Genomic DNA, 23,445 nt, shown 5'->3' on the forward strand with positions numbered 1-23,445 from the left:
GATTTTTCAGAAAACATCACGGAGCTGTTCGGGGGGGTTCTGCCTGCCGTGCCCGGGGCCGGGGCTGTTCAATGGGGGCTCTGCCGTGCCCGGGCCCGGGCCAGCTCCGCGGGGCCCTCACGCTCCCGGCCCCGCGTGCTGTGCGCGGGGAGCGGGCCCGGCCTTGGCCCGGGGGCCCGGCCCGCCGTGAGGGCCCGCAGTGACGGCGCTTATCTCCCGCCTGACGGGGCAGAATCCTTCAGCACCGCGTACTTAAGGCCGAGCACGGCGGGGCCGGGCCAGAGCAGCGATCGGTGCGGACGGACGGACACCGGGACAGCGCGGCCATCCCTGAGGGCACAGCCACTGCCACTGTCACTATCACTGCCCAGCCGACGCTCCAAGCCCTCAGAAGATGCTGCCAGCCACGTCCAAGCTCTGCGCCGCCATCTCCTACCGCCACCTGCGCAACATGACCGGTGAGTCCGGCTGCGGGCCGGGGCAGCTCCTGTCCGGCTGCCTGGGACAGGATGGGACTGAGGCTGCTCCTGTCCGGCTGCCTGGGACAGGACAGGGCCAAGGCAGCTCCTGTCCGGCTGTCTGGGACAGGATGGGACTGAGGCTGCTCCTGTCCGGCTGCCTGGGGCTCAGGGATTCTCTCCCCACTGTCACAGGCAGAGTCAGATTTTCTGACAAGTTTGTTAGAGAAGCTCCTGTTGAGTCACAGGCTCCACAAAGGGCTCTCTTTCTTCCCGAACTCCTCAGAGTGGTGGCTGGGGCCTCGGCGATGTTCTCCCCGCTCTGCAGCATGTTGGGTTCTGTGGTTTACTGTCCCTGAAACCCTGAGCCCTGTCACTAAGGGGCTGGCTCATGTCCCTGTGACCAGCTCTGGGTCACACTCCCCTGGCTGTGAGGGTTTTGTACTTCTGTGCTCCATTTCCATGCTCTTTCCTGCACGATGCTCCTCGGTGCTTTTACTGCTGCACGGTTTGGAGCTGGATCCAAGCTCAGGATTGCTTAGAATCACCTACCCCAGGGCAGTGTGATGGCAGCCAGCTGCTCCCTGTTCCTGTAGGGACACCGAGATGGTGACAAGCAGGGACTTTTCCATGTTGTGTGTTTAAATGGGGGAAAAGACCACGGTAAGGGCCAGGTGGGTGACATGCTCTCTCCCCAGGTCTGAGGAGACAAGCTGCCGTGGCCATCAGCCAGGAGCTGAGCAGGCTGGCCAGCCACAGCCCAGGACCCAGCACCTGGATCCACCAGGTGCGCAGGAGAAGCTCCTTGCTCAGTAAGTGACACACCTGAGGGGTCTGTTCCTTCCTGCTGGGGAGAGACCCTCACAGGCTGGGGGAAAACCTGCTTGAGGGCGGGCTGTGCTTCTGCGAGCCAAAGGCAGAGTGGGAACTGGGTGTAATCGCCATCCCCTGGGCACAGAGAAGGGTATTGGTGTGGATAAAGCTCATCTGGCACATTACACTGCTCTTGCTCAGCCCTGCCTCTGTCTGCAGGCTCAAGGCTGGAAGAGAAACCCTTCAGTGAGATGGAAATGTCTTACATCAAGCAAGGAGAGGAGGCCCTGCAGAAATCCCTCAGAATCCTGGAGGACCAGGACGACTGGAAGACAGAGACGGTGGCGGTGGGTGCTGTGCCCTGTGGTGCTGCCTTGCAGCCCTCCCTCCCCTTGAGAGCAGCTCTGGTGCTAACTCTGCCCTCCCCTCTGCAGGGAAACGGGGACAAAGTGTTGAGCAAGGTGCTGCCAGACGTGGGGAAGGTGTTCCGGCTGGAGGTGGTGGTGGACCAGCCCCTGGACACGGTGTATGGAGAGCTGGTGGACAACATGGAGCAGATGGGAGACTGGAACCCCAATGTTAAAGAAGTCAGGGTAGGAGAAATGTGTCACACCTGTCACTGCCAGCCTGTGTTCAGTGCATTTCCTGCTGCAGATGCGGAGGAGGTTTTGCAGTATCTGTGTTGAGGCGAGTCTGGAGCAGTTTCTGTGTGATTAATTCTGCAGGAAATTAATGCAAGTGTAAGGAAACACCTTGCATTTTCCTGCAAGGAGCTGCCAGTTCTGCTGGAAGTTGGGGCTGACTGGGGAAGAAATAGGCACAGAGAATCATAGAGGCAGTAAGGGAATAGTTTTTCACTCAGGAATTAAAAACACCTCTCACCTGGGGGCAAGCAAGTGTGACCGTGTTCACAGGGGTTCTTGGATGAGGGAAGAGATGAGGATCTGACTCCGTGTTTCAGAAGGCTTGAGTTATTATTTTATGATATATATTACATTAAAACTATACTAAAGGAATAGAAGAAAAGGTTTCATCAGAAGGCTGGCTAAGAATAGAAAAAGAAAGAATGATAACAAAGGTTTGTGGTTGGGCTCTCTGCCTGAGCCCGCTGGGCTGTGATTGGCCATTAATTACAAACATCTAACATGGGCCAATCAAAGGTCTACCTGTTGCATTCCACAGCAGCAGATAATCAATGTTTACATTTTGTTCCTGAGGCTTCTTAGGAGGAAAAATCTTAAGGAAAGGATTTTTCATAGAAGTTGTCTGCGACAGCAAGTATTTGGAATTATTGTCATTGTCAAGTCTTTGTCAGACCCTGTATCTGAACACCTGGTGGCCAAAGGCAGCTTTTAGCTGTGCTTGCAGTCAATGAAAGCTTTAATTCTGATCTGCAGATCCTGGAGAAGATTGGCAAGGACACGGTGATCACCCACGAGAAGGCGGCCGCGACCCCCGGGAACATCGTGGGGCCGCGGGACTTTGTGAGCGTGCGCTGCTCCAGGAGACGCGGCTCCACCTGTGTGCTGGCAGGGATGTCCACCACCTACGGGGCCATGCCCGAGCAGGAGGGCTTCATAAGGTACCCACACCTGCTCAGCCTTGTTATGTGTGAGCAGGGAGGAGATTCCCACAGGGCACGAGGGTTTTACTGCAGGCTTAGGGTCGCTGGGTTTCTACAGGCAGCAGGAGCTGCTGCAGAAAGCCCAAAGTGCATTTTTGAGGCTGGAAAGTCCAAGTTGGGGTCTGACCTGAGCCTCTCTCCCCACCAGGGCTGAGAATGGTCCCACCTGCATGGTCCTGCGCCCACTGCCCGGCAGCCCCTCCCAGACCAGGCTCACCTGGCTGCTCAGCATTGACCTCAAGGTACCTGGGGCTGGGGGAGCCTGGGGGAGCCAGGGGTTTTGGGGGAGCCAGGGGCACTGAGGGAGGCCAGTTCTGCTCACAGGCTGTGTCTGCTCTCCCCAGGGGTGGCTGCCCAAGAGCATCATCAACCAGGTCCTGTCCCAGACACAGGTGGACTTTGCCAAACACCTGCGGAAGCGCCTGGCCCGGCCGGTGCCTGCGGCCTGCTGACCTCCATTAGGCGCTGACCACAGCCTGCTGACCACCAGGGCCTGCTGACCACCATGAGCCACTGACCATGGCCTGCTGCCCACCATGAGCCACTGACCATGGCCTGCTGACCACCACAGCCTGCTGACCACCATGAGCCACTGACCAGGGCCTGCTGACCACCAGGGCCTGCTGACCACAGCCTGCTGACGACCACGACCTGCTGATCACCACCTGACCACAGCCTACTGACCATGACCTGCTGACCACCCTGTGCAGGGCTTCCTTCAGGAACCAAGTATGGAATCGTGTCACTTCAATTAGCCAGGCCTTTAATAGCAGACTCCACTAATTAATGCACAGTTACACTCAATAAATAGAATAGTTTATTTATTGAAGCTTGTTGTGTAAGTGCAGGACTAAAAATTTAATTCCTGCAGTTGCTTAACTGAGCATGTGCTGGCCCAATCAGCCAACTCCACCCTCCCTAATTACTTTCAATGAATAAATAAAGCTTTAATTAGTGCTGTCTACAATTAAAGGTCTGGGCTAATAGCTGACTGGGAAGGTACATCCTCAGTGAGGCAAACACAAGCCTGACTGAACCTCAACTTTTACTCTCCCTAAGCTCAAACACACCACTTACTTAATTTTGTTAAGCTCTAATTTATTTTTTTTCCTGTACCAACAAATAAGAAATGTCAAATTATTTATTCACCCAAAGCTCTGCAATGATGATCATTAGGCCCCATGTAACTCCTGTGCACAGGAGATCTTCAGCTCAAAAGATCTCAAAGTGTAGCTACTTTGAGTTTCAATGTCATTTGTAACAATTTACAAGACAAAAACAAGAATAAAAAGAAGAGTTAAAGCCTTTATTTTTAAACTGGTTTCCAGTCTGTGGAGGAAAAAAAATACAGTTTGGACAGAAGCCCAAATTTCAGTCTTGCATGCAGCCGTGTTGTTCCAACAGAGCCATCCTGGCTGGGAGCTGTTGGCCACCACCAGCCAAACACACCTGAGCACAGGGTCACTGCAGCCACAGCTGGCAGGTCCTGAGCTGTCACAGCCTGGGAGAAGGTTCTTCAACACCCCCAGCAGCACAAAACACCCTCCTGGGGCCGTGGGGAGCTGTGAACACACACACACACACACACACACACACACACACACAACACCTGCCAGCCAGGGCTGCACCCTCCTCGGCCTGTTGGCTCCTTGGCTGATCACTGAGACACAGATGGAGCTTCCTCTGCAGCAAAGCCACAGTGCTGGGGTTTAGGGCTCCCAGGGAGGGCTCCTCCTGCCATCCACCTCTGTCTCCACGTGGTACAGGACATCTGCCAGCGTGTGCTCCACCACGGCCCCCCAGCCCATGTCACTCATCTGCAGGGGGAAGCACAGTGAGCTGCACTCCTGGACAAGGAGGGACCACACAGCCCAGGGCTGTTTCCCTCCTCAAAACAGTTCTGGCAGGGGGGAAATTCCAAGTGTTTCCTTGAACAACAATTCAGCCCCCTTACTGACAAATGAGGCCAAAAATCTACCAAGAGGAACAAGATAATAGCACCTATTATTTAATTAAAATGTAATGATTCATTTGGATATCTGTCCTTACATATACTTTAACACAATCCTTTTGGCTCCTTTAGTCCAGGTATTGAGACTGAAGGGCAGGTACAGGTGTGCTATGAATCACACCAAAACATCTTTGATTTAAATAATGAGGTTTTCAAATGAAGTACGAAGTTCAGTTTTACTTACAGGATGGTAAGTGATGTCTCTTGGTGGATACTTGAAATATGGCCCAAAGTTTATGGAAACCTGTGGAAAACATATTTTCATTAAATCTAAAAATCCAGGGAAATCTCTTTAGTCCTCCATTCTCATTCCTTCCTACTCCTGAGCCTCTCCACACCCTGTACAAGCAAACAGGAACAAACATTGCTGATGTTACTTCAGCAATTTGATAATCTTGTTACACATGTGAACAGCAAGATTGTTCCAGAGTCACTAAAATGATTCCCATCTTTCCTTTTCACTTGGCACACTCCTGGATGCCCACACTTTGTGCATGAACACACTTGGTGTGTGAAACTGATGGATTTAGGGACTCCCTTTCAAACACCCCTCACTTACTGTGCAGCCTTTGTACAGAGAGATAGCAGGAAAATAAACCCCCTCAAAGATGTCCTTGAAGGCAACTCCTTGGTTGACACCATTCTTGAAGAATATGATCTGAAAAATGAAAGGTTTTCCCACTGATGGTGGCTGTCAGGACACAGCAACCCTGACAAGATTAATGCCTGCTCCCTTTCACTCAGGTCAGGCACGAGTTGAAGTGACAGCAAAAACTCACCTGGCTTCCAGGGGCTTGCTTTAGGCTCTTCTCTGCTTTGTCCACAAAATCCTTCTCTTCAAAGTACAAGTAGCTTTTGAATTTGATCAAAGCCTAAAAAAGCAGCAAACAACATCAGGAACAAGCCCAAAATCTGTTACCTGTCGCCTGCTCAGGGCCAGGCGTGCCTGGTGTCAGAGTACCTGTGAGGAGTGACTCCCACAGCTCAGAGATTTCAGAGCCAGGAGGGGAAGGTGAAAGGAGATGTGGGCAATCCCATCCTGGAGTGTTTTGCTTTCTTGAGATCAACACTTTGGGCCTCTCCCCCAGGAACCACAGAGGTATCAAGAGGCAGGATGGGCACAAAAAGGGGCACAGCAGCTCATTTTCCAGTTTTCCACCTGCCAATGCTTAATCCAACAGTGAACTTGCACCTCACCTTGTCTTTGTAGGTGTCAGGCAGGGATTTGGCTGTCTCAGTATCCTCTGGAAGGTTGATATAAAACCCCAGGACATCTCCCTGTCCGTAGCCAGAGGAATAGTGTTTCCCTATGGACTGGTGAAACTTGGTTCCCTTTTTGCTGCGCCAGGAGTAGCTGAACTTGTCGTATCCCAGAGGGGCCTGGAGGTTCCCTGCAGAAACAAACCCTTCACGGTGAACACAGGGAATGCAGCAGGAGCACCTGCTGAGAAATGTTTTGTAAGATTATTTACCCAAGGGCTGTGACCAGCCTAATCTGGCAGCTGTGTCTGGAGGCATCTCATCCATGGAGATTTCAAAGTACCAGGCTCCTTTCCGCACGCCGTGCGAGGCCCTCACCATGGAATAGCCCTTCTCCCCAACCACAGTCAGTCTGTCATCAGAGATCTTCAGCTGGGGAGCTGCAGGGGAGCACACACTTGTCATTTTTAACGTGGCGATGTCAAAAGGCAAGTGAACACAGAGGTGGATTTAAGCTCTGACTGAGATGCCTCTGGAAGGAAACACAAGTGCACACCCTAAGGAGCTCTGTACCTCGGTCATGCAGTGCCAGGAGGACTCTCTCATACAGGCAGGCTCTGTACAGGTCCCCAGGAATTGGTTTTCCTGCCCAACAGTCCAGCTCCAGCTTCTCAGGGTCGGGGGCGTGGGGGTCAGGCTCGGCCAGGATGTAGCGATAGCCGTCCTTGTTGAAGGGGTGCTCCAGAGGGTACCCGTGGGGGGGCAGGCGCTGGGCTGCGAACAGCGGGTCACTGGAACACACAAACACCACAGTGGCATCCCCAGGGGCTGCCACTTGTCACCCCAGGACACCCCCTGCAGAGCTGTCCCTGTGCTCAGGGGCTGCACGCTCCGAGCGCAGTCATGTACTGCAAATCACTGATAGCCTGTGACCCATCAGTCACTCATGATGTCATCAGTGCAAAAAGTGTTTCTGAAATCAGGTCTATGATTGATGTCACCAGTGACATCATAGGAGTGACCCCCAGACACCCACCAAGGGCAGAGACAGCTGGGAGGCAGCTTAGGGCATCACAAGTGCCACTGTCCCTGACTGGTACCTGTGGGAATCCATAAAATCAGAAAGTTTTGGGAAAGCTGCACAAGGCAGGGCTCAGAGACAGCAGAACTGTGATTAGAGCTAAGCAGCAGCCATAAAATAAATCAGCAGAAAAATTATGTAAAAAGTAAAAAAGTAAGGACAAATAGAACAATGGTCTGTGTATTAATGCTTGTCTAGAATAACTCTCTAAGCTGCAGAAAAGTTTATCTAGTGAGATATTAGGCAGTTTTAAGCTTAATAATGGAGCTCTGTGTGTTGTGTTTTAAGGCTCACAAGCAGGGATTGTATTTGAAATAAGCAAGCATTGTTTAACCAAAGGTACCTGTGCTTATAGTGGTTGAACAGAACTACTGTCAATATGCTTTTGCTTTGTGATTGGTCAAAAAACTTTTAAAGTGAGTTGTACCACCAAGTTCTTGGTCTGCTGCTGAGGATATGAACTAATGGCATCTTCCCATTGTCATAACCATGTAATGAGGCTGATGCTGGAAAATCAAACAGCTCAAGGCACGTTCCCAGCAGTCCTGTCCTGTCTGTGATTTGTACAGAGCCCCCAGCCAGCGATTGTACGCATCCCTGTGCCATCCTCATGCCCATCCCTGTGCCATCCCCCGTGCCCATCCCTGCCCTCCATGGCCCCCAGCTCTCACCTCCGTGTTTTCTTGGCCGTGCCCGTGGTGCCCCCGTCCTGCTGTTTGCGCTTGGCCCCTCTGCCCTTGCCGCTGCCCCCTGCAGCCATTCCCCCTGCACACACAAACCAGCCCTGCTCAGGAGCTGCCGCTGGCCAGTGCCAGCCCCACGGCATCCCTGGGCACAGAGGGGCAGAGCAGCCACACCAAAGCAGCTCCTGGGCTCAGGTGCCTTTGGCCACAGGTGCTGTGAACCAAACTTCACTGCCAACGAGCACAGCAAAGCCCACAACTTTCATGTGGCTTCTGCTCAGCTTTTGAGGGCTCTGAATTTAGAGCGGGAGCTAAAGGAGATTGAGCAGCAAAACAAGCTCAATCTGAGCTTTTCAGGTGAGAATTAAGAATCTTTTTCTGCAGCAGCACTGGGATCCACTTCAGAGGCTTTAATATTATTATTCTTATTATTGGGGATTCCAGTCACAGCCCAAATCACAGCCACCAACCCAGTGACCCTGTGCTGGAGGAACACTGACACCAACCAACAAAAAGCACTCAGTGTTCAATTTCCATCTACAAAATAAAATACACCTGAGTTGAGGAAAAATGAAAAGCAAGAGGTGTTTCTCTTCAGTACTACTGAAATCAGTTCTGTGATTGAGCAGCAAATTAGTTTGAACTCAGCACTCAGTAATAAAACTGAGTGTGGGAAAAGCTACATGTCAAACTTAAATTAATATCAGCAGGTTTAAACAAATTAAATCATACATGCATTTTGTCATCTTGCTATTTCCAAAGATATCACTGCTGATTTACAAGGAAAACTATGGAAATTTCATGTACTGTAGACAAACACCTTCACAAACCACATTTGTGTGGTAACTAAAACTCCAGTCAGCTCTTCCATTACCAGCACTCCCTTACAGTGTAAGGGATCCAAACCATCCAGGGAATGCCATATTCTGCACAAACATGACCTGACCCAGCTGCACTCCCTGATTTCAGTGCAGACAAACATTCAGGCTCTCCAGTTTGTCAGCCTTGCCCAAAAAACCAATTATTGCCCAACAAACCACTGCACTGTAAATTTCAGACCAATTGTTTAAGCATTAAAACTACAACATCAGGTCAATTGATACAGAAAAAACAAACATAGGAGTAAAATAAATAAACAAAACCTTTAAATCAGTCAAGTAGGGCAGAATATGGCAATTAAAAGCTTCTAACTACTGAGATTAAAGACTGGAATTGCTGGTTTGTATTGAAGTCCAACTGCAATCACATCAGGGCACGCTTTCATTTTTGATTGACTTTGGCTTCTAAGAGAATCGAGCAAGAAAAGCTTTGCAAACAGCAATACTTAAGTTTTAGAAGCTGAAAGGTAAATATTTACCTCCCAGGGAGGCTCCACCTGCGAGAACAGAAGTGGCACCACATGTTTGTCAGTCTCCCAGAAATGGAACAAAAAACAACCAGTGCATGACATGGAAACAACACACCTGAGATATCTCTAACCTGCTTTAAAAAGACCCAAAAACCTCCTGCCTGCACTACTGGGATGTGTTTAATAAAGATTATTAATACATAAAGTCATTAACAGTTAATTTACTGCAGCAAGGCTGCCCTGAGTACCCTCAGCAAGATGGGAAACAGGAAATCTGAATAAGTCAAGGAGGAAATTTAAAACCATTCTAGGAGCAAAGTGACAAGCTCAGCCTTCAGCGAGCACCTTGATTTATCTCGTCACAGTCAAGAAAGGGCTGAACCTTCCCAAGACACACAGTTAATCTTTCTATAAAAAGGCACAGAGAGACTTTCTGAGCATAAGCATAAGGTCAGTTTACAGGACAGTTTCACTGCACTGGGAAATGCAGCTTAGTCCCAAATACCCAAACCCCCCCTGAGTGAAGAACTTGCCATTTAAGCTTCCACTCGTGGACACAGCGTTGTTCTGCTTCTGGTTGTCATAGGCTGGACCAATATTGGCAAGATCCTGCAGGAGATCAAAGGGAACACTCTGAGCCTGCTGGGGCTCCCACCCACCCAAAATCTGCCCCTTGACTGGGCAGAAAGGAATCAGTGGGACCCCACCTTCCTCCTGTCTCCCATCCCATACCTGATCCAGAAGCCCAAATTTGGGATAATCTTCCTCTGGGTCTTTGCTGCCTGGGTCTGGATGCTCTTTCACCAGGAACACATCTCTTTCTTTACACTAAAACAGAGGAGTTTTAGTTACACAGGGTAAGATCACAACAAATTCATTAACAATTTTTAAACCCCAGTAGTTCCTATTAATGATACATCAGCAGCTCCAAGCCCAGATGTCAGAAACCCAAAGCCACAGATTTCCCCTCAATCCTTACCATGGTTTTGACAATATTATTGGGCCAAGTCATTTTGCCAGGCCTCTGCCGTGTTGTCATACACTCCCAGTATTTATCAATAAAGGGGATAATGTCCTGTAGGAACAGAAAACATTTGTGGGAGCTCCTCCTCTTGCTGGCTGACACCACCAGTGCTGTGAGCTCCCCAAGAACCAGACCTTATCCTTGGAGAACATTGTTTTGGGGTGCTCATCCTGGGTCCTTGACTGCCACGTCAGGTTGGCCAGAGCACTAAGGCACATTTCCTTCAGATCTGAGAAACAAAACACCCCAATTACACTTGGGGGAAAAATCAGACACCCAGACACAGTGATCACCCTGAGAAAACTGCAAAACCTCCCAAATTCTGTCCTGAACCAGTTATACACCTTCATAAATCAATAGCAAAACGTTTTTAGGAGCCACACATGGTTGTAAAATTGGGATTTTGGGTCATTTTCCACAAGTCTCAGCAGAGCCCACCCACTGATTTCAGACAAAACCAAGCCTCCAGGATGATCTTGCACAAAACATCTCCCAAGGAGCTGTTCCCAAACTCACTGGCTTGTTTCCTCAGGAAATAGGTGTTGCCACTGTGGTGGCACACGTTGCAGTGGAAGCTGTAGTTGGTCATGAAGGGCAGACACGACCTGGGGGAAAATCAGCTTTGTTAGGGCTGGGTACAGTGCAATTATTGCATCAGGTTCAAGAATCCCACAATCTGTGAGGCTGGAAAGGCCCTCTGAGTCCAGTCTGTGCCTGATCCTCACCTTGTCCCCAGCCCAGAGCACTCAGTGCCACCTCCAGCCCTTCCTTGGACACCTCCCCTGCTCCTGTCCCTGTTCCCTGGGACTCCCCCTGGCTGTCCCCTCCTGGCAGGAGCTGTGCAGAGCCACAAGGTCCCCCCTGAGCCTCCTTTTCTCCAAGCTGAGCCCCTTCCCAGCTCCCTCAGCCCCTCCTGGTGCTCCAGCCCCTTCCCAGCTCCGTTCCCTTCCCTGAACACACTCCAGCCCCTCAATGCTCTTCTTGGAGTGAAAGAAATTAATTATTCTTTACTGCACTGGGTTAAGAAAGTAATTATGCCAGGTGAAAAGCCAAGCCACAAGGTCCCCCCTGAGGCTCCAGGCTGAGCCCCTTCCCAGCTCCCTCAGCCCCTCCTGGTGCTCCAGCTCCTTCCCAGCTCCGTTCCCTTCCCTGAACATACTCCAGCCCCTCAATGTTCTTCTTGGAGTGAAAGAAAATTAATTATTCTTTACTACACCGGGTTAAGAAATTAATTATTCCAAGTATTCCTTCCCTCCCTAAAAGCACAGACTGCTAACAGTGGTATTTCACGGGGGTGCCTTTATCACAAAGCTTTATTTACACAACACACCAACTATTCAAGGACACGGCCAGGTCCTTGGGAGCTCAGACTCCAAACACTCCATTTTAAAGCCCCGTGCTGGCCCTGCCAGCCATCACCTACGTGGTGTCGATGCCGAAGGTGTCAGCCGTGAACCACTTGGTGCAGATGCCACACTGCAGCTCGATCTCGCCCAGCTGCCGCGCGTTCTCCTCGTCCCCGGAACCGCCCTGAGCATCCATGGCTTCAGCGCCATCCCCGGCAGCGTCCTGCAAGCGGAGCAGAGCCAGGAATCCAACAGTGCCCGGGGCAGGCAGCAATCTGAGAGGGAATAAATCCTTTCCCCTAACCCACGGCCCTGCTGCGAGCAGCCTGGAGCTGTTTTGTACACTCCACTCTGGAGATTTAACTTCCAAAACAATCCTTTAAGGAAGCAAAGGAAGCAAATCCCAAGCTGGCCTTAAGGGATGCTCCTCCCCGGCCGAACCAACCCCTCCGTGCCCACGGCACCGGCACCTACCAGCGGCTCCTTCCCGTTGGCCGACTCGGTCTCCAGGGCCGCGCTGGCATCGACCATGGCGGCGTCCCCCCTGCCAGGGCACAGAGATCAGAGCGGAGCCCGCACCGGCGCTCGGGGGCACGGCAGGGACCCGGGGCATGGCGGGACTGGGGCTGAGGGAGCCCCGGGACCCGGTGTGACTCGGGCTGAGGGAGCCCCGGGACCCGGGGCATGGCGGGACTGGGGCTGAGGGAACCCCGGGACCCGGGGCATGGCGGGACTGGGGCTGAGGGAGCCCCGGGACCCGGTGTGATTCGGGCTGAGGGAGCCCCGGAGGGTCGGGACCCGGGGCATGGCGGGACTGGGGCTGAGGGAGTCTCGGAGTGCCGGGCCCCCCATCCGCGTTCCCATGGTAACGCGACCAGGTCCCGCCGAGCCCGGGCAGCGCGGCGCTCCCACGGGACAGCCAGGGAGGGACATACCCGGTCTCGGCGTCGGTGGCGGGCGGCTCTGGCGGCGCCGGGGGCTCCGGGGCTGGGGGTGGCTCCGGGGGGGGCTCGGCGCCCTCGGCCGCCGCTGCCGCCGCCATGTTCGCGCCGCTGCCGCGAGAAGCGCGGGGATCTCGCGAGATTTGGGGCGCCGGGAGCGCGCCCCCTGCTGGCGGCCGCCGGGAGCGAGCCGCGGGGAGGTGTGACGTCACTCTGAGCGGCCGTGACGTCACCGGAGCGGGGCTGACAGCGGGGGCTGAACCGGGAGCGGGTCCCGGTGTCCTGCGGGAGGAATGAGCGTATTTCCTCCCAGCAAGGACGAGTGTGGCCTCTCTGGGTGTCCCGCCACGGAGATTGGGGGCCAGGGGTGCCCCCCGTGCTGCTCCGCCCGCCAAGGACCGACCGGGCTGGGATGTGCCCGGGCCGCTCGTCCCCGGGCTCTGGGGACAGCGGTGACATCGCATAGAGCGGGGGTGGCCGCCCCCAAACCCCGGCCACAGGGACAGAAGGACGGAGAGGGGTGGTGGGGACGGAGGGACAGACGGACGGGGAGAAAGAGAACTGGGGGAATGCAGGGATGAGACAAGGATGAAGGGATGGATGGATGGATGGATGGATGGATGGATGGATGGATGGATGGATGGATGGATAAGGCTGGAGGCAGCGGGGGAAGAATGGGGAGAAGGACAGACGGAGAAAGAGCAGGGCGGGGGACGAGGGCAAAGGAACGGGGAGGGATGGCCGGGAGGCAGATGGGGGCGGAGGGGAGGGAGCACAGAGATAGGGACGGAGGGATGGGAAGAGGGACGGGGAGAAGAGGGGAGGGGGCTGTGGGGAGGGGGCTGCCGGGGCGGCGCTCGGGGCCGCTGTACAAATAGGGCGGCTGCGGGTGGCCCGGGCAGACATGCGGGTCCCGCTCCGCTCCGTGCCCGCGCTGGCGCTCTGCGCCTTCGCCCTGCTCCGCCTGGGCAGCGCTCCCGCCCGGGCACTCACCTGGGCACCGACCGGAGCGTCTCCCCGGGCACCGCTCACCTGGGCACCGACCGGAGCGTCCCCCCGGGCACCGCTCACCTGGGCACCGACCCCCGCCCCGGCCCGCGCCCCGCCGCGCTGTCCCCCGCTGATGCTGCAGCTGCTCCGCGCCCCTCCCGCCCCGCTCCGCGCCGCCGCCGCCGCCGCTCTCAGCCTCTCCCCGCACGGTGAGTGGTGCCGCGGGCATCCCTGTGCCGGGACCGGCACCGACCCTGAGCATCCCTGTCCCGGGACCCGCACTATTCCCAGGACCGGCACCGTTCCCGGTGCTGATGTCCCCGGGATCAGACCCCATCCCCGGGATCAGCACCGTCCCCGGGATGAGCACCATCCCTCCTCCCGAGATTGCCACTGTCCCTGTCCCGGGACCAGCGCTGTCCCCGCGCATCCCTGTCCCCGGTTCCCCCTGTCCCGGGCATCCCAGCCCTGTCCGAGGCTCTGGTGCCTCTCAGGTGGATCCAGCTGCTTTCTCCCGACCCTCAGGCTCCCCTGGCAGGGCTGGTGCCCGTCCCCCCCAGCTCTGGCACCCCTGGCACCGCTCCCCTCACCATTCCTTCGCCTTTCAGGCTCCATGCACAACGGCTCCCGCTGGTCGCTCTCCTTCGACATGTCCTCGCTGTCCAGCAGCCAGGAGGTCAGTCTGGCCCAGCTCCGCGTCCGTCTGTCCGGCCTCTCCCGCGCCCACAACGCCTCCCTGGACATCTACCACAGCCAGCGCCGCCGGTGCCGCCCGGACGGGGCTTGCCCCCACCAGCTCTTCCTGGGCACCGTGGTTGGCACCCCCTCTGCCAGCCAAGCCTCCTGGAAAGTCTTTGAGGTCACCAACCTGCTGCGGGGCTGGCTGCACCAGGCCGTGCCCGCCGGGCAGCAGAGCCGGTGGGATGTGAACGGTTCCGCCGCTCCCGCCGCACCGGGAGACGCCGACAGCGGCGGGGACGCGGCGGACAGCGTGCTGCTGCTCGTCTTCTCCAAGGACAAGTCTCCAGGCGAGCACAGCCTCATCAGGACGGCCGAGACCTCCAAGTACATCATGCGGGAGAGCGGCTGGAGGGGCGCGGGGCCGCGGCGGCAGCGCAGGACCAGGACGGACAGACAGCGCATCAAAGGCGGCGCCCCGCGGGAGCAGGGCCGGCAGCAGGGCCGGCCGCTGTGCCGCAGGGTGGACATGATGGTGGATTTCGAGCAGACGGGCTGGGGCAGCTGGATCGTGTACCCCAAGAAGTACAACGCGTATCGCTGTGAGGGGCTGTGCCCCTCGCCCGTGGATGAGACGTTCAAGCCCACCAACCACGCCTATATCCAGGTAAGAGGGTGCTGCCCCCGCATCCCCCTCACCCCCTCGCCCCATCAGGGGGGTATTCTGCCCTTCCCGTGTCTCCCACAGAGTCTGCTGCAGCTCTACAAGCCCAACCTGGTGCCGTGCCCCGCCTGCTCGCCGGTGAAGATGAGCCCCCTCTCCATGCTCTACTACGAGAGGGGCGAGGTCGTGGTCCGCCACCACGAGGACATGATCGTCGAGGAGTGTGGCTGCAACTGAGGCACCGCTAGGAAGGTGCACAGGAGTGCCTCGATGCCCCAGGAGCGCTGCACGGAGCAGCAGGGTGACCCTGAAGCTGGCACAGGAGCTGGGGAGGAGAAGGTGCCCGGCAGCTCTGCACGGCCACAGTGCCTGGCTGGATCCAGGCTCTACATGGAAAAGCCACCAGGCACCTCCCTGAGGCTGCGCCCAGTGTTTGCCAAGGGGCTGGAGGGTGCCCTGTGTGGGACAGAGGCGGGGCTGGGCACGGCTCCGTGCCATGGCTCAGCTGCTTTTCCCAGCCATGGGAATCACCAGGAGCCAGAGGTTCTCAGGAGCTTGCAGCTCCAGGGTCTGGCCATGCTGAGCATACACACCACTGGGGTGTTCAATTTCCCCGCGGGTTTAAGTGTTTCTTCCAACAATTTTATTATATTTCTATTAAAACTGTCACCTTTCTATGACAACTCAGACAAGTGAATGTATTTGTCAGTGTCCAGAGCCCCAGCTGGGCAGATGTTACAAACAAATAAGCACAGCTCTGCTCGAGCCTTTTCCCCCTCATTGGAAGGGCTGGTAGTGAAAAGGTCACAGCTGTACAATTCATCAATAAATTATATCTATTAAAAATGCCCATTGGGTTCTGCTGATTTTTGCTGTTGATGGCGTGCCAGGGTGTGAGTGTCCCTTTCTCTGTGTCCCCTCTGTTGCACCCACAGCTCCTCCCTGCTCTGAGAGCAGGTGACCTCTGGAACTTACCAGAGTGAGGGGTTCAAGAGATGCTGCAAAGCTCCAAATCTCGCCTGAGATAAGCACTGTTCCCACCCTGGGTTGCTCAAGGAGGCACCTGCAAGCGTGGAAGGGGAGGCTGAAGGGATTTTCCTGCTTTATTTACCCCTGGGAGATAGGGGAAGGGCCGTGCCCTGTAGGAGCAGGGAATTCTGAGCTGTGTGGTGCAGGCACCATCCAGAGGGGTCCTGGGGGCGATGCTGGGGCTGGGGGTGATGATGGGGCTGGGGGCGATGATGGGGCTGGGGATGATGATGGGGCTGGGGGAGATGTTGGGGCTGGGGATGATGATGGGGCTGGGGGAGATGATGGGGCTGGGGGAGATGATGGGGCTGGGGGAGATGTTGGGGTCCCAAGAGCCCCGGGGTGAGCGTGTCCTCCCGCATGGCAGCCCCGGGGAGGGGGAACAGTCTGGGTTTGGCCAAATTGATCAGTCCGGGTTTGGCAGCCCCGGGGAGGGGGAATTAGTCCGGGTGTGCAGAACGGATCAGCCTGGGTTTGGCCGGGTTTGGCAGCCCCAAGGACGGGGGATCAGTCCGGGTTTGGCTGAACTGATCAGTCCGGGTTTGGCCGAATGGATCAGTCCGTATTTGACCGAATTGATCAGTCCGGGTTTGGCCGGGTTTGGCTACCTGGGGGAGGGGGGATCAGTCCAGGTTTGGCCAAACGGATCTGTTCAGGTTTGGCCCGGTTTGGCAGCCCTGGACAGCAGGGATCAGTCCGGGTTTGGCCTTGTTTGGCAGCCCCGGGAGCAGGGATTAATCCGGGTTTGGCTGAATGGATCAGTCTGGGTTTGGCAACCCCAGGGAGGGGGAATTAGTCCGGGTTTGGCCGGGTTTGGCCAGGTTTGGCAGCCCCAGGGAGAGAGGATCAGTCCGTGTTTGGCCGGATTGATCAGTCTGGGTTTGGCCGAACTGATCAGTCCGGGTTTGGCCCGGTGTGGCAGCCCTGGACAGCAGGGATCAGTCCGGGTTTGGCCGAATGGATCTGTCCGGGTTTGGCCCAGTTTGGCAGCCCCGGGGAGAGGGGATCAATCTGGGTTTGGCCAAATTCATCAGTCCAGGTTTGGCCGGGTTTGGCAGCCCCGGGAGGGGGGATTAATCCGGGTTTGGTTGAATGGATCAGTCCGGGTTTGGAAGCTCTGGGGAGAGGGGATCAGTCTGGGTTTGGCCGAATTGATCAGTCTGGGTTTGGCCGGGTTTGGCAGCCCCGAGGAGGGGGGATCAGTCCGGGTTTGGCAGCGCCGGGACCCCCAGGCTCACAGCTGGACAGGGACACAAATCACGCCTGGGGACCCCCGGACAGCAGAGGGGACGGGCGGGACTCCAAACCCTGCTGGCCCTGGTGTCCCTGGTGTCCCTGGTGGCCCTGGTGTCCCTGCTGGCCCTGGTGTCCCTGGTGTCCCTGGTGGCCCTGGTGGCCCTGGTGTCCCTGGTGTCCCTGGTGTCCCTGCTGGCCCTGCTGGCCCTGCTGGCCCTGCTGGCCCTGGTGGCCCTGGTGTCCCTGGTGTCCTTGGTGGCCCTGCTGGCCCTGGTGTCCCTGCTGGCCCTGGTGGCCCTGGTGGCCCTGGTGGTCCTGGTGGCCCTGCTGGCCCTGGTGGCCCTGCTGGCCCTGGGCCATCCCCAGCCCGCCCCTCCTGTGAGCAGCAGCCCCCATTCCACATCCCAGCCCGGGCTGATTATCCCCAATCCACATCCCGGGCGGCGGATAAACAAAGCGTGTCTGCAGCTCCCCCAGCTCAGCGAGCCCTCCCCGGGGCCGCTTCCATATTCCGGGAGCTTTCACACCGCCACCAGCCCGTCATTAGAGGGTCATTTGCAGGAGCTGTCAAAGGGTGGGCCGGGGGCGCGGGGCTGACCCCCGGCAGGAGGCAAAGCACAGCCTGGGGGATGCAAAATTGCGGCGTTTTGCCTTTTTCTTTCTGCGCGGTTTTGCTGCTCACAGAGGGTTCCAAAGCAGGAGGATTTACACCCTCAATGCCCCCCCGGGACCCCTGCCCTGTCAGGTTCTGTATCTCTGCCATCTCTGCCCCTCCGTCACGCCTGCCTGGAATCCAGCAGAGGGTTCAAAAAGTTGTGCCGGGCCAAGGGGGAGGCAGCAGCCGTTCCCTTGGGTGGAAAAATAAAGGCCGGGATTCCAGGGCTGTAAGGAAAACATCAAAGTGCGCGGCAATGACAATAAAGTCGGGTTCAGGCGAGGTTCTGCCTAAAGATGGGAGGGGGGATCTGATCTGAGCAGGGAGAGCTCTGGCCCTGCCCCTGCCCCAATCTACATCGGCTGGGGGACACAGGAACCCAGACATGAGGACAATAAACGGGGACACAGCCCCAGTCCTGCCCAGGAGCCTTCAATTATATTTTGGAATGGAAGGTAAAGTGTAATGCAGCTGGAGGAGGAGGGAATGCGATGGGCACAGGCACCTTGTGGTTATCATCCCTGCCAGAGGACAGCGAGGGAAAAATGCTCCGATTGTCTGCCTGGCCTTTCAGTCAGCACCCAGCAATGGAATTTCAGCCATGACACCTTCATCTGTCTGTGAAATACAAAGTTGTGTTCCGTGTCATGTACAAACAGGCGATGTGTGTAGTTGTGATTGCGAAATGTGTGGGCACCGACAATGGGAGAGCTGTGAATTCTAATAATAACCGAGGAGAATAAAGCATGGAAAAAGGCCTTTGAACCTATCTGTTGTTTGCAAATTAACCCTAGTTGATTTAGGAGCATTGGAATTAAAGTGTTAAGGATGTTGCTTTTTGCCTGCATTTAATCCATAAAGAGCTCTGCAATAATAACCTTTTGAAGTATAATTTTAGAATATTCCTTGCGTCCTTGAAACTATAGCTTTGGAATATATATAAAGGAAATATGCTTATCTCACGCCTTATTAAAGCAGAGAAAAACAGCTTGAGAAAGGAAGATGAACATCACCTCAAGGGTTTATGGTTTCAACCAAAGGGAAACTGGACATCGCTGTTATGAGATTTAGAGTCTCTGTAATTAAAAGGTGGACACACATCTGGGGAGCTGGACCCCACCAGATGGCATTCATCTTTCTTCTTTTGGAAACTGGACCATCACCATCTGGGGATACTCCTTTTGAGATACATCCTGAGAAATTAAAATCACAATAGTGTATAGAATCGTGATGCCATAATTTGGAATAAAAATTGCTGATGAGTAAAAAAAAATTGGAAATAGAAACTGCTGAAAAAGCTGATAAATACACTTATAAATACCTGTAACCCTCAACTATGGGTGTGCGGTTGGAGGGAAAACTTCCCCCACTGTACCCAGCGCTGTATTGCTCATACTTTTACCGTATTAAATAATAAATTGATTGCTGCTTGAATATTGGCCTAGTCAAGCTTCTTATTTATAACAATAATGTTATGAATTATTGAGATTTCAGGAACTGGCAGGTTCGTGCTCTGGGAAGGGCCGAGATGACTTTGGACACGTGAAAAGGAAAGAGTGAGAACAAACAGAGCCGGGGTGGTATTTGTACAAATGGTGCTTTAAAGCCTGGCCAGGCAGGTGGTGTTTGAGGGACACAGGACACAGGGACAGCGGGCTGAGACAAAAAGGGGCTGGGATGGGAAATGCAAGGACAAAGCCAACTTGTGCCTGGACCTCCCTGGAGCATCCCAGCTGTGCCTCAGCCACCCACGGCTGCCTCCATCCCTCCCACCGTGCTCAACGGGGCTCAGCCCGTGCCAAAAGCAGCTCCTGGAGCTGGGAGAGCAAGTGTGGGGTGAGGAACAGAGCCTGGGGAGCAGGGATGTGCCCTGGGATGCTGAGCTTGTTATGAATGAGAAGCTTGACTAGGCCAATATTCAAGCAGCGATCCATTTATTATTTAATGTGGTAAAGTGTGAGCAATACAGCGCTGGGTACAGTGGGGGAAGTTTTCCCTCCAACTGCACACCGATAATTGATGGTTACAGGTATTTATAGGGGCACTCATCAGTTTTTTTCAGCAGTTTCTATTTTCAATCTTTTACTCATCAGCAATTTTTATTCCAAATCATTACATCACAATTCTATACACTACTGTGATTTTAATTTCTCAGGATGTATCTCGAATGAGTATTCTCAGATGGTGACGGTCCAGTTTCCAAAAGAAGAAAGAGGAATCCCATCTGGTGGGGTCCAGCTCCCCAGATGTGTCCACCTTTTAATTGCAAAGCCTATAAATCTCATAACAGTGATGTCCAGTTTCCCTTTGGTCAAAACCATAAACCCTTGAGGTGATGTTCATCTTCCTTTCTCAAGCTGTTTTTCTCTGCTTTAATAAGGCGTGAGATAAGCATGTTTCCTTTATATATATTCCAAAGCTATAGTTTCAAGGACACAAGTAATATTCTAAAATTATCCTTCAAAAGGTTATTATTGCAGAGCTCTTTATGGATTAAATGCAAGCAAAAAGCAACATGTTTAACACCTTAATTCCAATGCTCCTAAATCAACTAGGGTTAATTTGCAAACAACAGATAGGTTCAAAGGCCTTTTTCCATGCTTTATTTTCCTCAGTTATTATTAGAATTCACAGCTCTCCCATTGTCGGGGTCTGCACATTTCGCAGTCACACTACCTGACACGAAACACAGCTTTGCATCTCACAAGCTGCTCCTGGAAGGGCTCTGAAGGTGAAAGCATGAGGGAGATGTGCCCAAAAACGTGTGGATGAAGGATGCAGCAGCTGGGGGTGTCAGGGGGAAGGGAGGGAGTGAAGGACCAGAGCAATGGGATGCTGACACCACTTGGTCCCACACCACGGGTGGAGAGGTTTAAGGGACGGGTTTGGGACAAATTGCAGCAGAGCAGATGTGCCCTGTGCAAAGTGGAACCGAATTGATGAGCTTTTTTGAGATCAGTAAGCAAAGATTTAATAAAAGAATCCCTAAAAATAAGGAAAAGTGTTGCTGTCGGGACAACTTCTAACAAAAAAATATCTCTGAGGGACATGACATATATTTATTTGAGTACTTTTTGGTTGCCATACTGTACACTTCCAGGCTTGAATAAATATGAATAAATATGAAGCATTTAATATCTCTTATTATCATGTCCTGATCTGAGTAATTTTTGGTTGCCATACTCTACAATTCCATGCTTGAATAAATACGAATAAACATGAATAAATATGAAGTATTTAACATCTCTTCTTATCATTTTGTGGTAACATCACCTCCTCACCTTGGGGTTTCGGTCAGGCTCTGTGTGCCCCCAAAACCATCCCAGAGCAGATGTGCTCATCCCTTCATGGCTTCAGGCTTTGGTCAGGCTCTGTGTGCCCCCAAAACCATCCCAGAGCAGATGTGCACATCCCTTCATGGCTTCAGGCTTTGGTCAGGCTCTGTGTGCCCCCACAACGATCCCAATGCACCCATGGCCCCAGGGCCTGCACCCAGCACCCAGCAGGGCCCCGGTGACACCTGGCCAGGTGTTTCACAGGGTTTCCTCCCTCCCTCTGGCACAGGCACCTGGTGCTTTGATGCTCCCCCATCTGCATAAGCTGCAGATACCGATGCAAAGCTGCCAAAGCTGCTGCCGGGACACAAAGCATTAACACCTCCAGCACGTGTTACCTCTCCTGCAGGTGGCAGGAATGGCATTTAAGGGCATTACCTGCAATACCTGACACCCCCAAACACCAGGCAGCCACTTCTGTACCAGCACGAAAGGCCAACTCCAACAGCCATGGCTGGCCGAGGCTGAAATCAGCTCATTTCTGCTCAAAATGCCTGGATGTGCAGGGATGGCATCTTGGGGGATCCCAAAACTGCCTGGATGTGCATCTTGGGGGATCCAAAACTGCCTGGATGTGGAGCTTGGGGGATCCAAAACTGCCTGGATGTGGAGCTTGGGGGATCCCAAAACTGCCTGGATGTGCATCTTGGGGGATCCCAAACTGCCTGGATGTGCATCTTGGGGGATCCCAACCTGCCTGGATGTGCATCTTGGGGGATCCCAAACTGCCTGGATGTGGAGCTTGGGGGATCCCAAAAGCTTAGGATGGCACTTCAGGGATCCCAAACCTGCCTAATGTGCAGCTTGGGATGGCACTTTGAGGGATTCCAAAATTGCCTGAATATGCAGCTTGGGACATCCCAAAACTGCCTGGATGTGCAGCCCTCAGCTTGGGGTGGTAGCTGAGGGGATCCCAAACCTGCCTGCATATGCAGCTTGGGGGATCCCAAACCTGTCTGAATGTGCAGCTTGGGGGATCTCAAAGCTGCCTGGATGTGCAGATTGGGATGACACCTCAGGGGATCCCAAAACTGTCTGGATGTGCAGCGATGGCACCTTGAGGGATCCCAAAAGTGCCTGGATGTGCAGCTTGGGGTGACATCTCAGGGGATCCCAAAATAGTCTGGATGTGCAGCTTGGGGGATCCCAAAACTGCCTGGATGTGCAGCTTGGGGGATCCCAAAATCTTAGGATGGCACTTCAGGGATCCCAAACCTGCCTAATGTGCAGCTTGGGATGGCGCTTTGAGGGATCCCAAAATGGCCTGGATGTGCGTCTTGGGGGACCCCAAAACTGCCTGGATGTGCAGCTTGAGGTGGAACCTTGAGGGATCCCAAAACTGCCTGGATGTGCAGTTTGGGGGACCCCAAACCTGCCTGGATGTGCAGCTTGGGAGACCCCAAAATTACCTGGAAGGGCAGCTTGGGATGGCACCTTGAGGGATCCCAAAATGGCCTGGATGTGTAGCCCTCAGTTTGGGGGATCCCAAAAGTGCCTGGATATGCAGGTTGGGATGACACCTCAGGGGATCCCAAGTCTGTCTGGATGTGCAGCTTGGGGGATCCCAAAACTGCCTGGATGTGCAGCTTGAGGTGGAACCTTGAGGGATCCCAAAAGTGCCTGGATGTGCAGCTTGGGGGACCCCAAAAGTGCCTGGATGTGCAGCTTGAGGTGGAACCTTGAGGGATCCCAAACCTGCCTGGATGTGCAGGTTGGGGGATCCCAAAACTGCCTGGATGTGCAGCTTGGGATGACACCTTGAGGGATCCCAAACCTGCCTGGATGTGCAGCTTGGGATGGCACCTTAAGGGATCCCAAAAGTGCCTGAACATGCACCTTAGGATGGCACCTTGGAACATCCTAAAAGTGCCTGGATGTGCAGCTTGGGGGATCCCAAAACTGCCTGGATGTGCAGCTTGAGGTGGCACCTTGAGGGATCCCAAACCTGCCTGGATATGCAGCTTGGGATGACACCTCAGGGGACCCCAAAACAGCACGGATGTGCAGCCCTCAGCACCTCGAGGAATCCCAAACCTTCCTGGCCATGCAGCCCTCAGCTTGGGATGGCACCTGGGGGATGCCAGGGTCACCAGAATTATGTGTGCCCCCCAAACCCACAGCCCTGGTGCCACAGGGACACTGCCCAGACACACAGCTCAGGGAGGTGACACCCAGACAAACCCACAGCAGAGTGGGAATTCCTCATTTTGGCTGGGCCAGCAGGAGAACCCCAGCACAAGCACAGGGATTTATCCCTGCAGAGCCTGCCCAGCCTGTCAGGGCTATTTCAGTCCTCCCTGCAGCGGGGGAACTTTGGGGAATTTACATC

General features: G+C 54.4%; 3 protein-coding genes across 4 annotated transcripts; 2 read left to right on the forward strand and 1 right to left on the reverse strand.

The window, feature by feature from the left end:
• Positions 1 to 273: 273 nt before the first annotated feature.
• On the forward strand, positions 274 to 4,212 carry STAR (steroidogenic acute regulatory protein). Of its 2 annotated transcripts, XR_009420206.1 has the most exons (8): positions 274 to 458; positions 1,157 to 1,270; positions 1,491 to 1,618; positions 1,706 to 1,864; positions 2,669 to 2,853; positions 3,044 to 3,137; positions 3,240 to 3,419; positions 3,451 to 4,212. XR_009420206.1 is itself a non-coding variant. In XM_059490862.1 (7 exons), the coding sequence occupies exons 1-7, from the start codon at positions 395 to 397 to the stop codon at positions 3,345 to 3,347; spliced, it is 852 nt and encodes a 283-aa protein (XP_059346845.1). In that variant the 5' UTR covers positions 274 to 394; the 3' UTR covers positions 3,348 to 4,212. The 2 variants fall into 2 exon arrangements, 1 of the variants encoding a protein (XP_059346845.1); XM_059490862.1 differs by having other exon boundaries at positions 3,240 to 4,212.
• ASH2L (ASH2 like, histone lysine methyltransferase complex subunit) lies at positions 4,188 to 12,634 on the reverse strand. Its single transcript, XM_059490861.1, has 16 exons — positions 12,524 to 12,634; positions 12,063 to 12,132; positions 11,666 to 11,811; positions 10,759 to 10,847; positions 10,377 to 10,471; positions 10,198 to 10,293; positions 9,951 to 10,046; positions 9,752 to 9,827; positions 7,859 to 7,952; positions 6,680 to 6,897; positions 6,379 to 6,546; positions 6,104 to 6,297; positions 5,686 to 5,778; positions 5,466 to 5,564; positions 5,091 to 5,150; positions 4,188 to 4,712 (listed from the first exon to the last, which is right to left on the reverse strand). Exons 1-16 carry the CDS (start codon positions 12,628 to 12,630, stop codon positions 4,605 to 4,607), a joined length of 1,809 nt encoding a protein of 602 aa, XP_059346844.1. The 5' UTR covers positions 12,631 to 12,634; the 3' UTR covers positions 4,188 to 4,604.
• Positions 12,635 to 13,433: 799 nt separating this feature from the next.
• On the forward strand, positions 13,434 to 15,098 carry NODAL (nodal growth differentiation factor). Its single transcript, XM_059490926.1, has 3 exons — positions 13,434 to 13,728; positions 14,128 to 14,864; positions 14,946 to 15,098. Exons 1-3 carry the CDS (start codon positions 13,434 to 13,436, stop codon positions 15,096 to 15,098), a joined length of 1,185 nt encoding a protein of 394 aa, XP_059346909.1.
• Positions 15,099 to 23,445: the final 8,347 nt, after the last annotated feature.

Source organism: Ammospiza nelsoni, chromosome 30 (assembly GCF_027579445.1).
Source record: "Ammospiza nelsoni isolate bAmmNel1 chromosome 30, bAmmNel1.pri, whole genome shotgun sequence".
Classification (NCBI taxonomy): Eukaryota; Metazoa; Chordata; class Aves; order Passeriformes; family Passerellidae; genus Ammospiza; species Ammospiza nelsoni.

What these genes read in the sequence shown, in the direction of transcription:
- STAR (XM_059490862.1), top strand. Translation starts at nt 395, where the DNA reads ATGCTGCCAGCCACGTCCAAGCTCTGCGCCGCCATCTCCTACCGCCAC. An exon ending in CCACCTGCGCAACATGACCG is followed by an intron (nt 459 to 1,156) that starts GTGAGTCCGGCT and finishes CTCTCTCCCCAG; the next exon opens with GTCTGAGGAGACAAGCTGCC. An exon ending in GGAAGACAGAGACGGTGGCG is followed by an intron (nt 1,619 to 1,705) that starts GTGGGTGCTGTG and finishes TCCCCTCTGCAG; the next exon opens with GGAAACGGGGACAAAGTGTT.
- NODAL (XM_059490926.1), top strand. Translation starts at nt 13,434, where the DNA reads ATGCGGGTCCCGCTCCGCTCCGTGCCCGCGCTGGCGCTCTGCGCCTTC. An exon ending in TCTCAGCCTCTCCCCGCACG is followed by an intron (nt 13,729 to 14,127) that starts GTGAGTGGTGCC and finishes TTCGCCTTTCAG; the next exon opens with GCTCCATGCACAACGGCTCC. An exon ending in CCAACCACGCCTATATCCAG is followed by an intron (nt 14,865 to 14,945) that starts GTAAGAGGGTGC and finishes TGTCTCCCACAG; the next exon opens with AGTCTGCTGCAGCTCTACAA.
- ASH2L (XM_059490861.1), bottom strand. Translation starts at nt 12,630, where the DNA reads ATGGCGGCGGCAGCGGCGGCCGAGGGCGCCGAGCCCCCCCCGGAGCCA. An exon ending in GCCACCGACGCCGAGACCGG is followed by an intron (nt 12,133 to 12,523) that starts GTATGTCCCTCC and finishes GTGCCCTGGCAG; the next exon opens with GGGGGACGCCGCCATGGTCG. An exon ending in AATTTGGGCTTCTGGATCAG is followed by an intron (nt 9,828 to 9,950) that starts GTATGGGATGGG and finishes GATCTCCTGCAG; the next exon opens with GATCTTGCCAATATTGGTCC.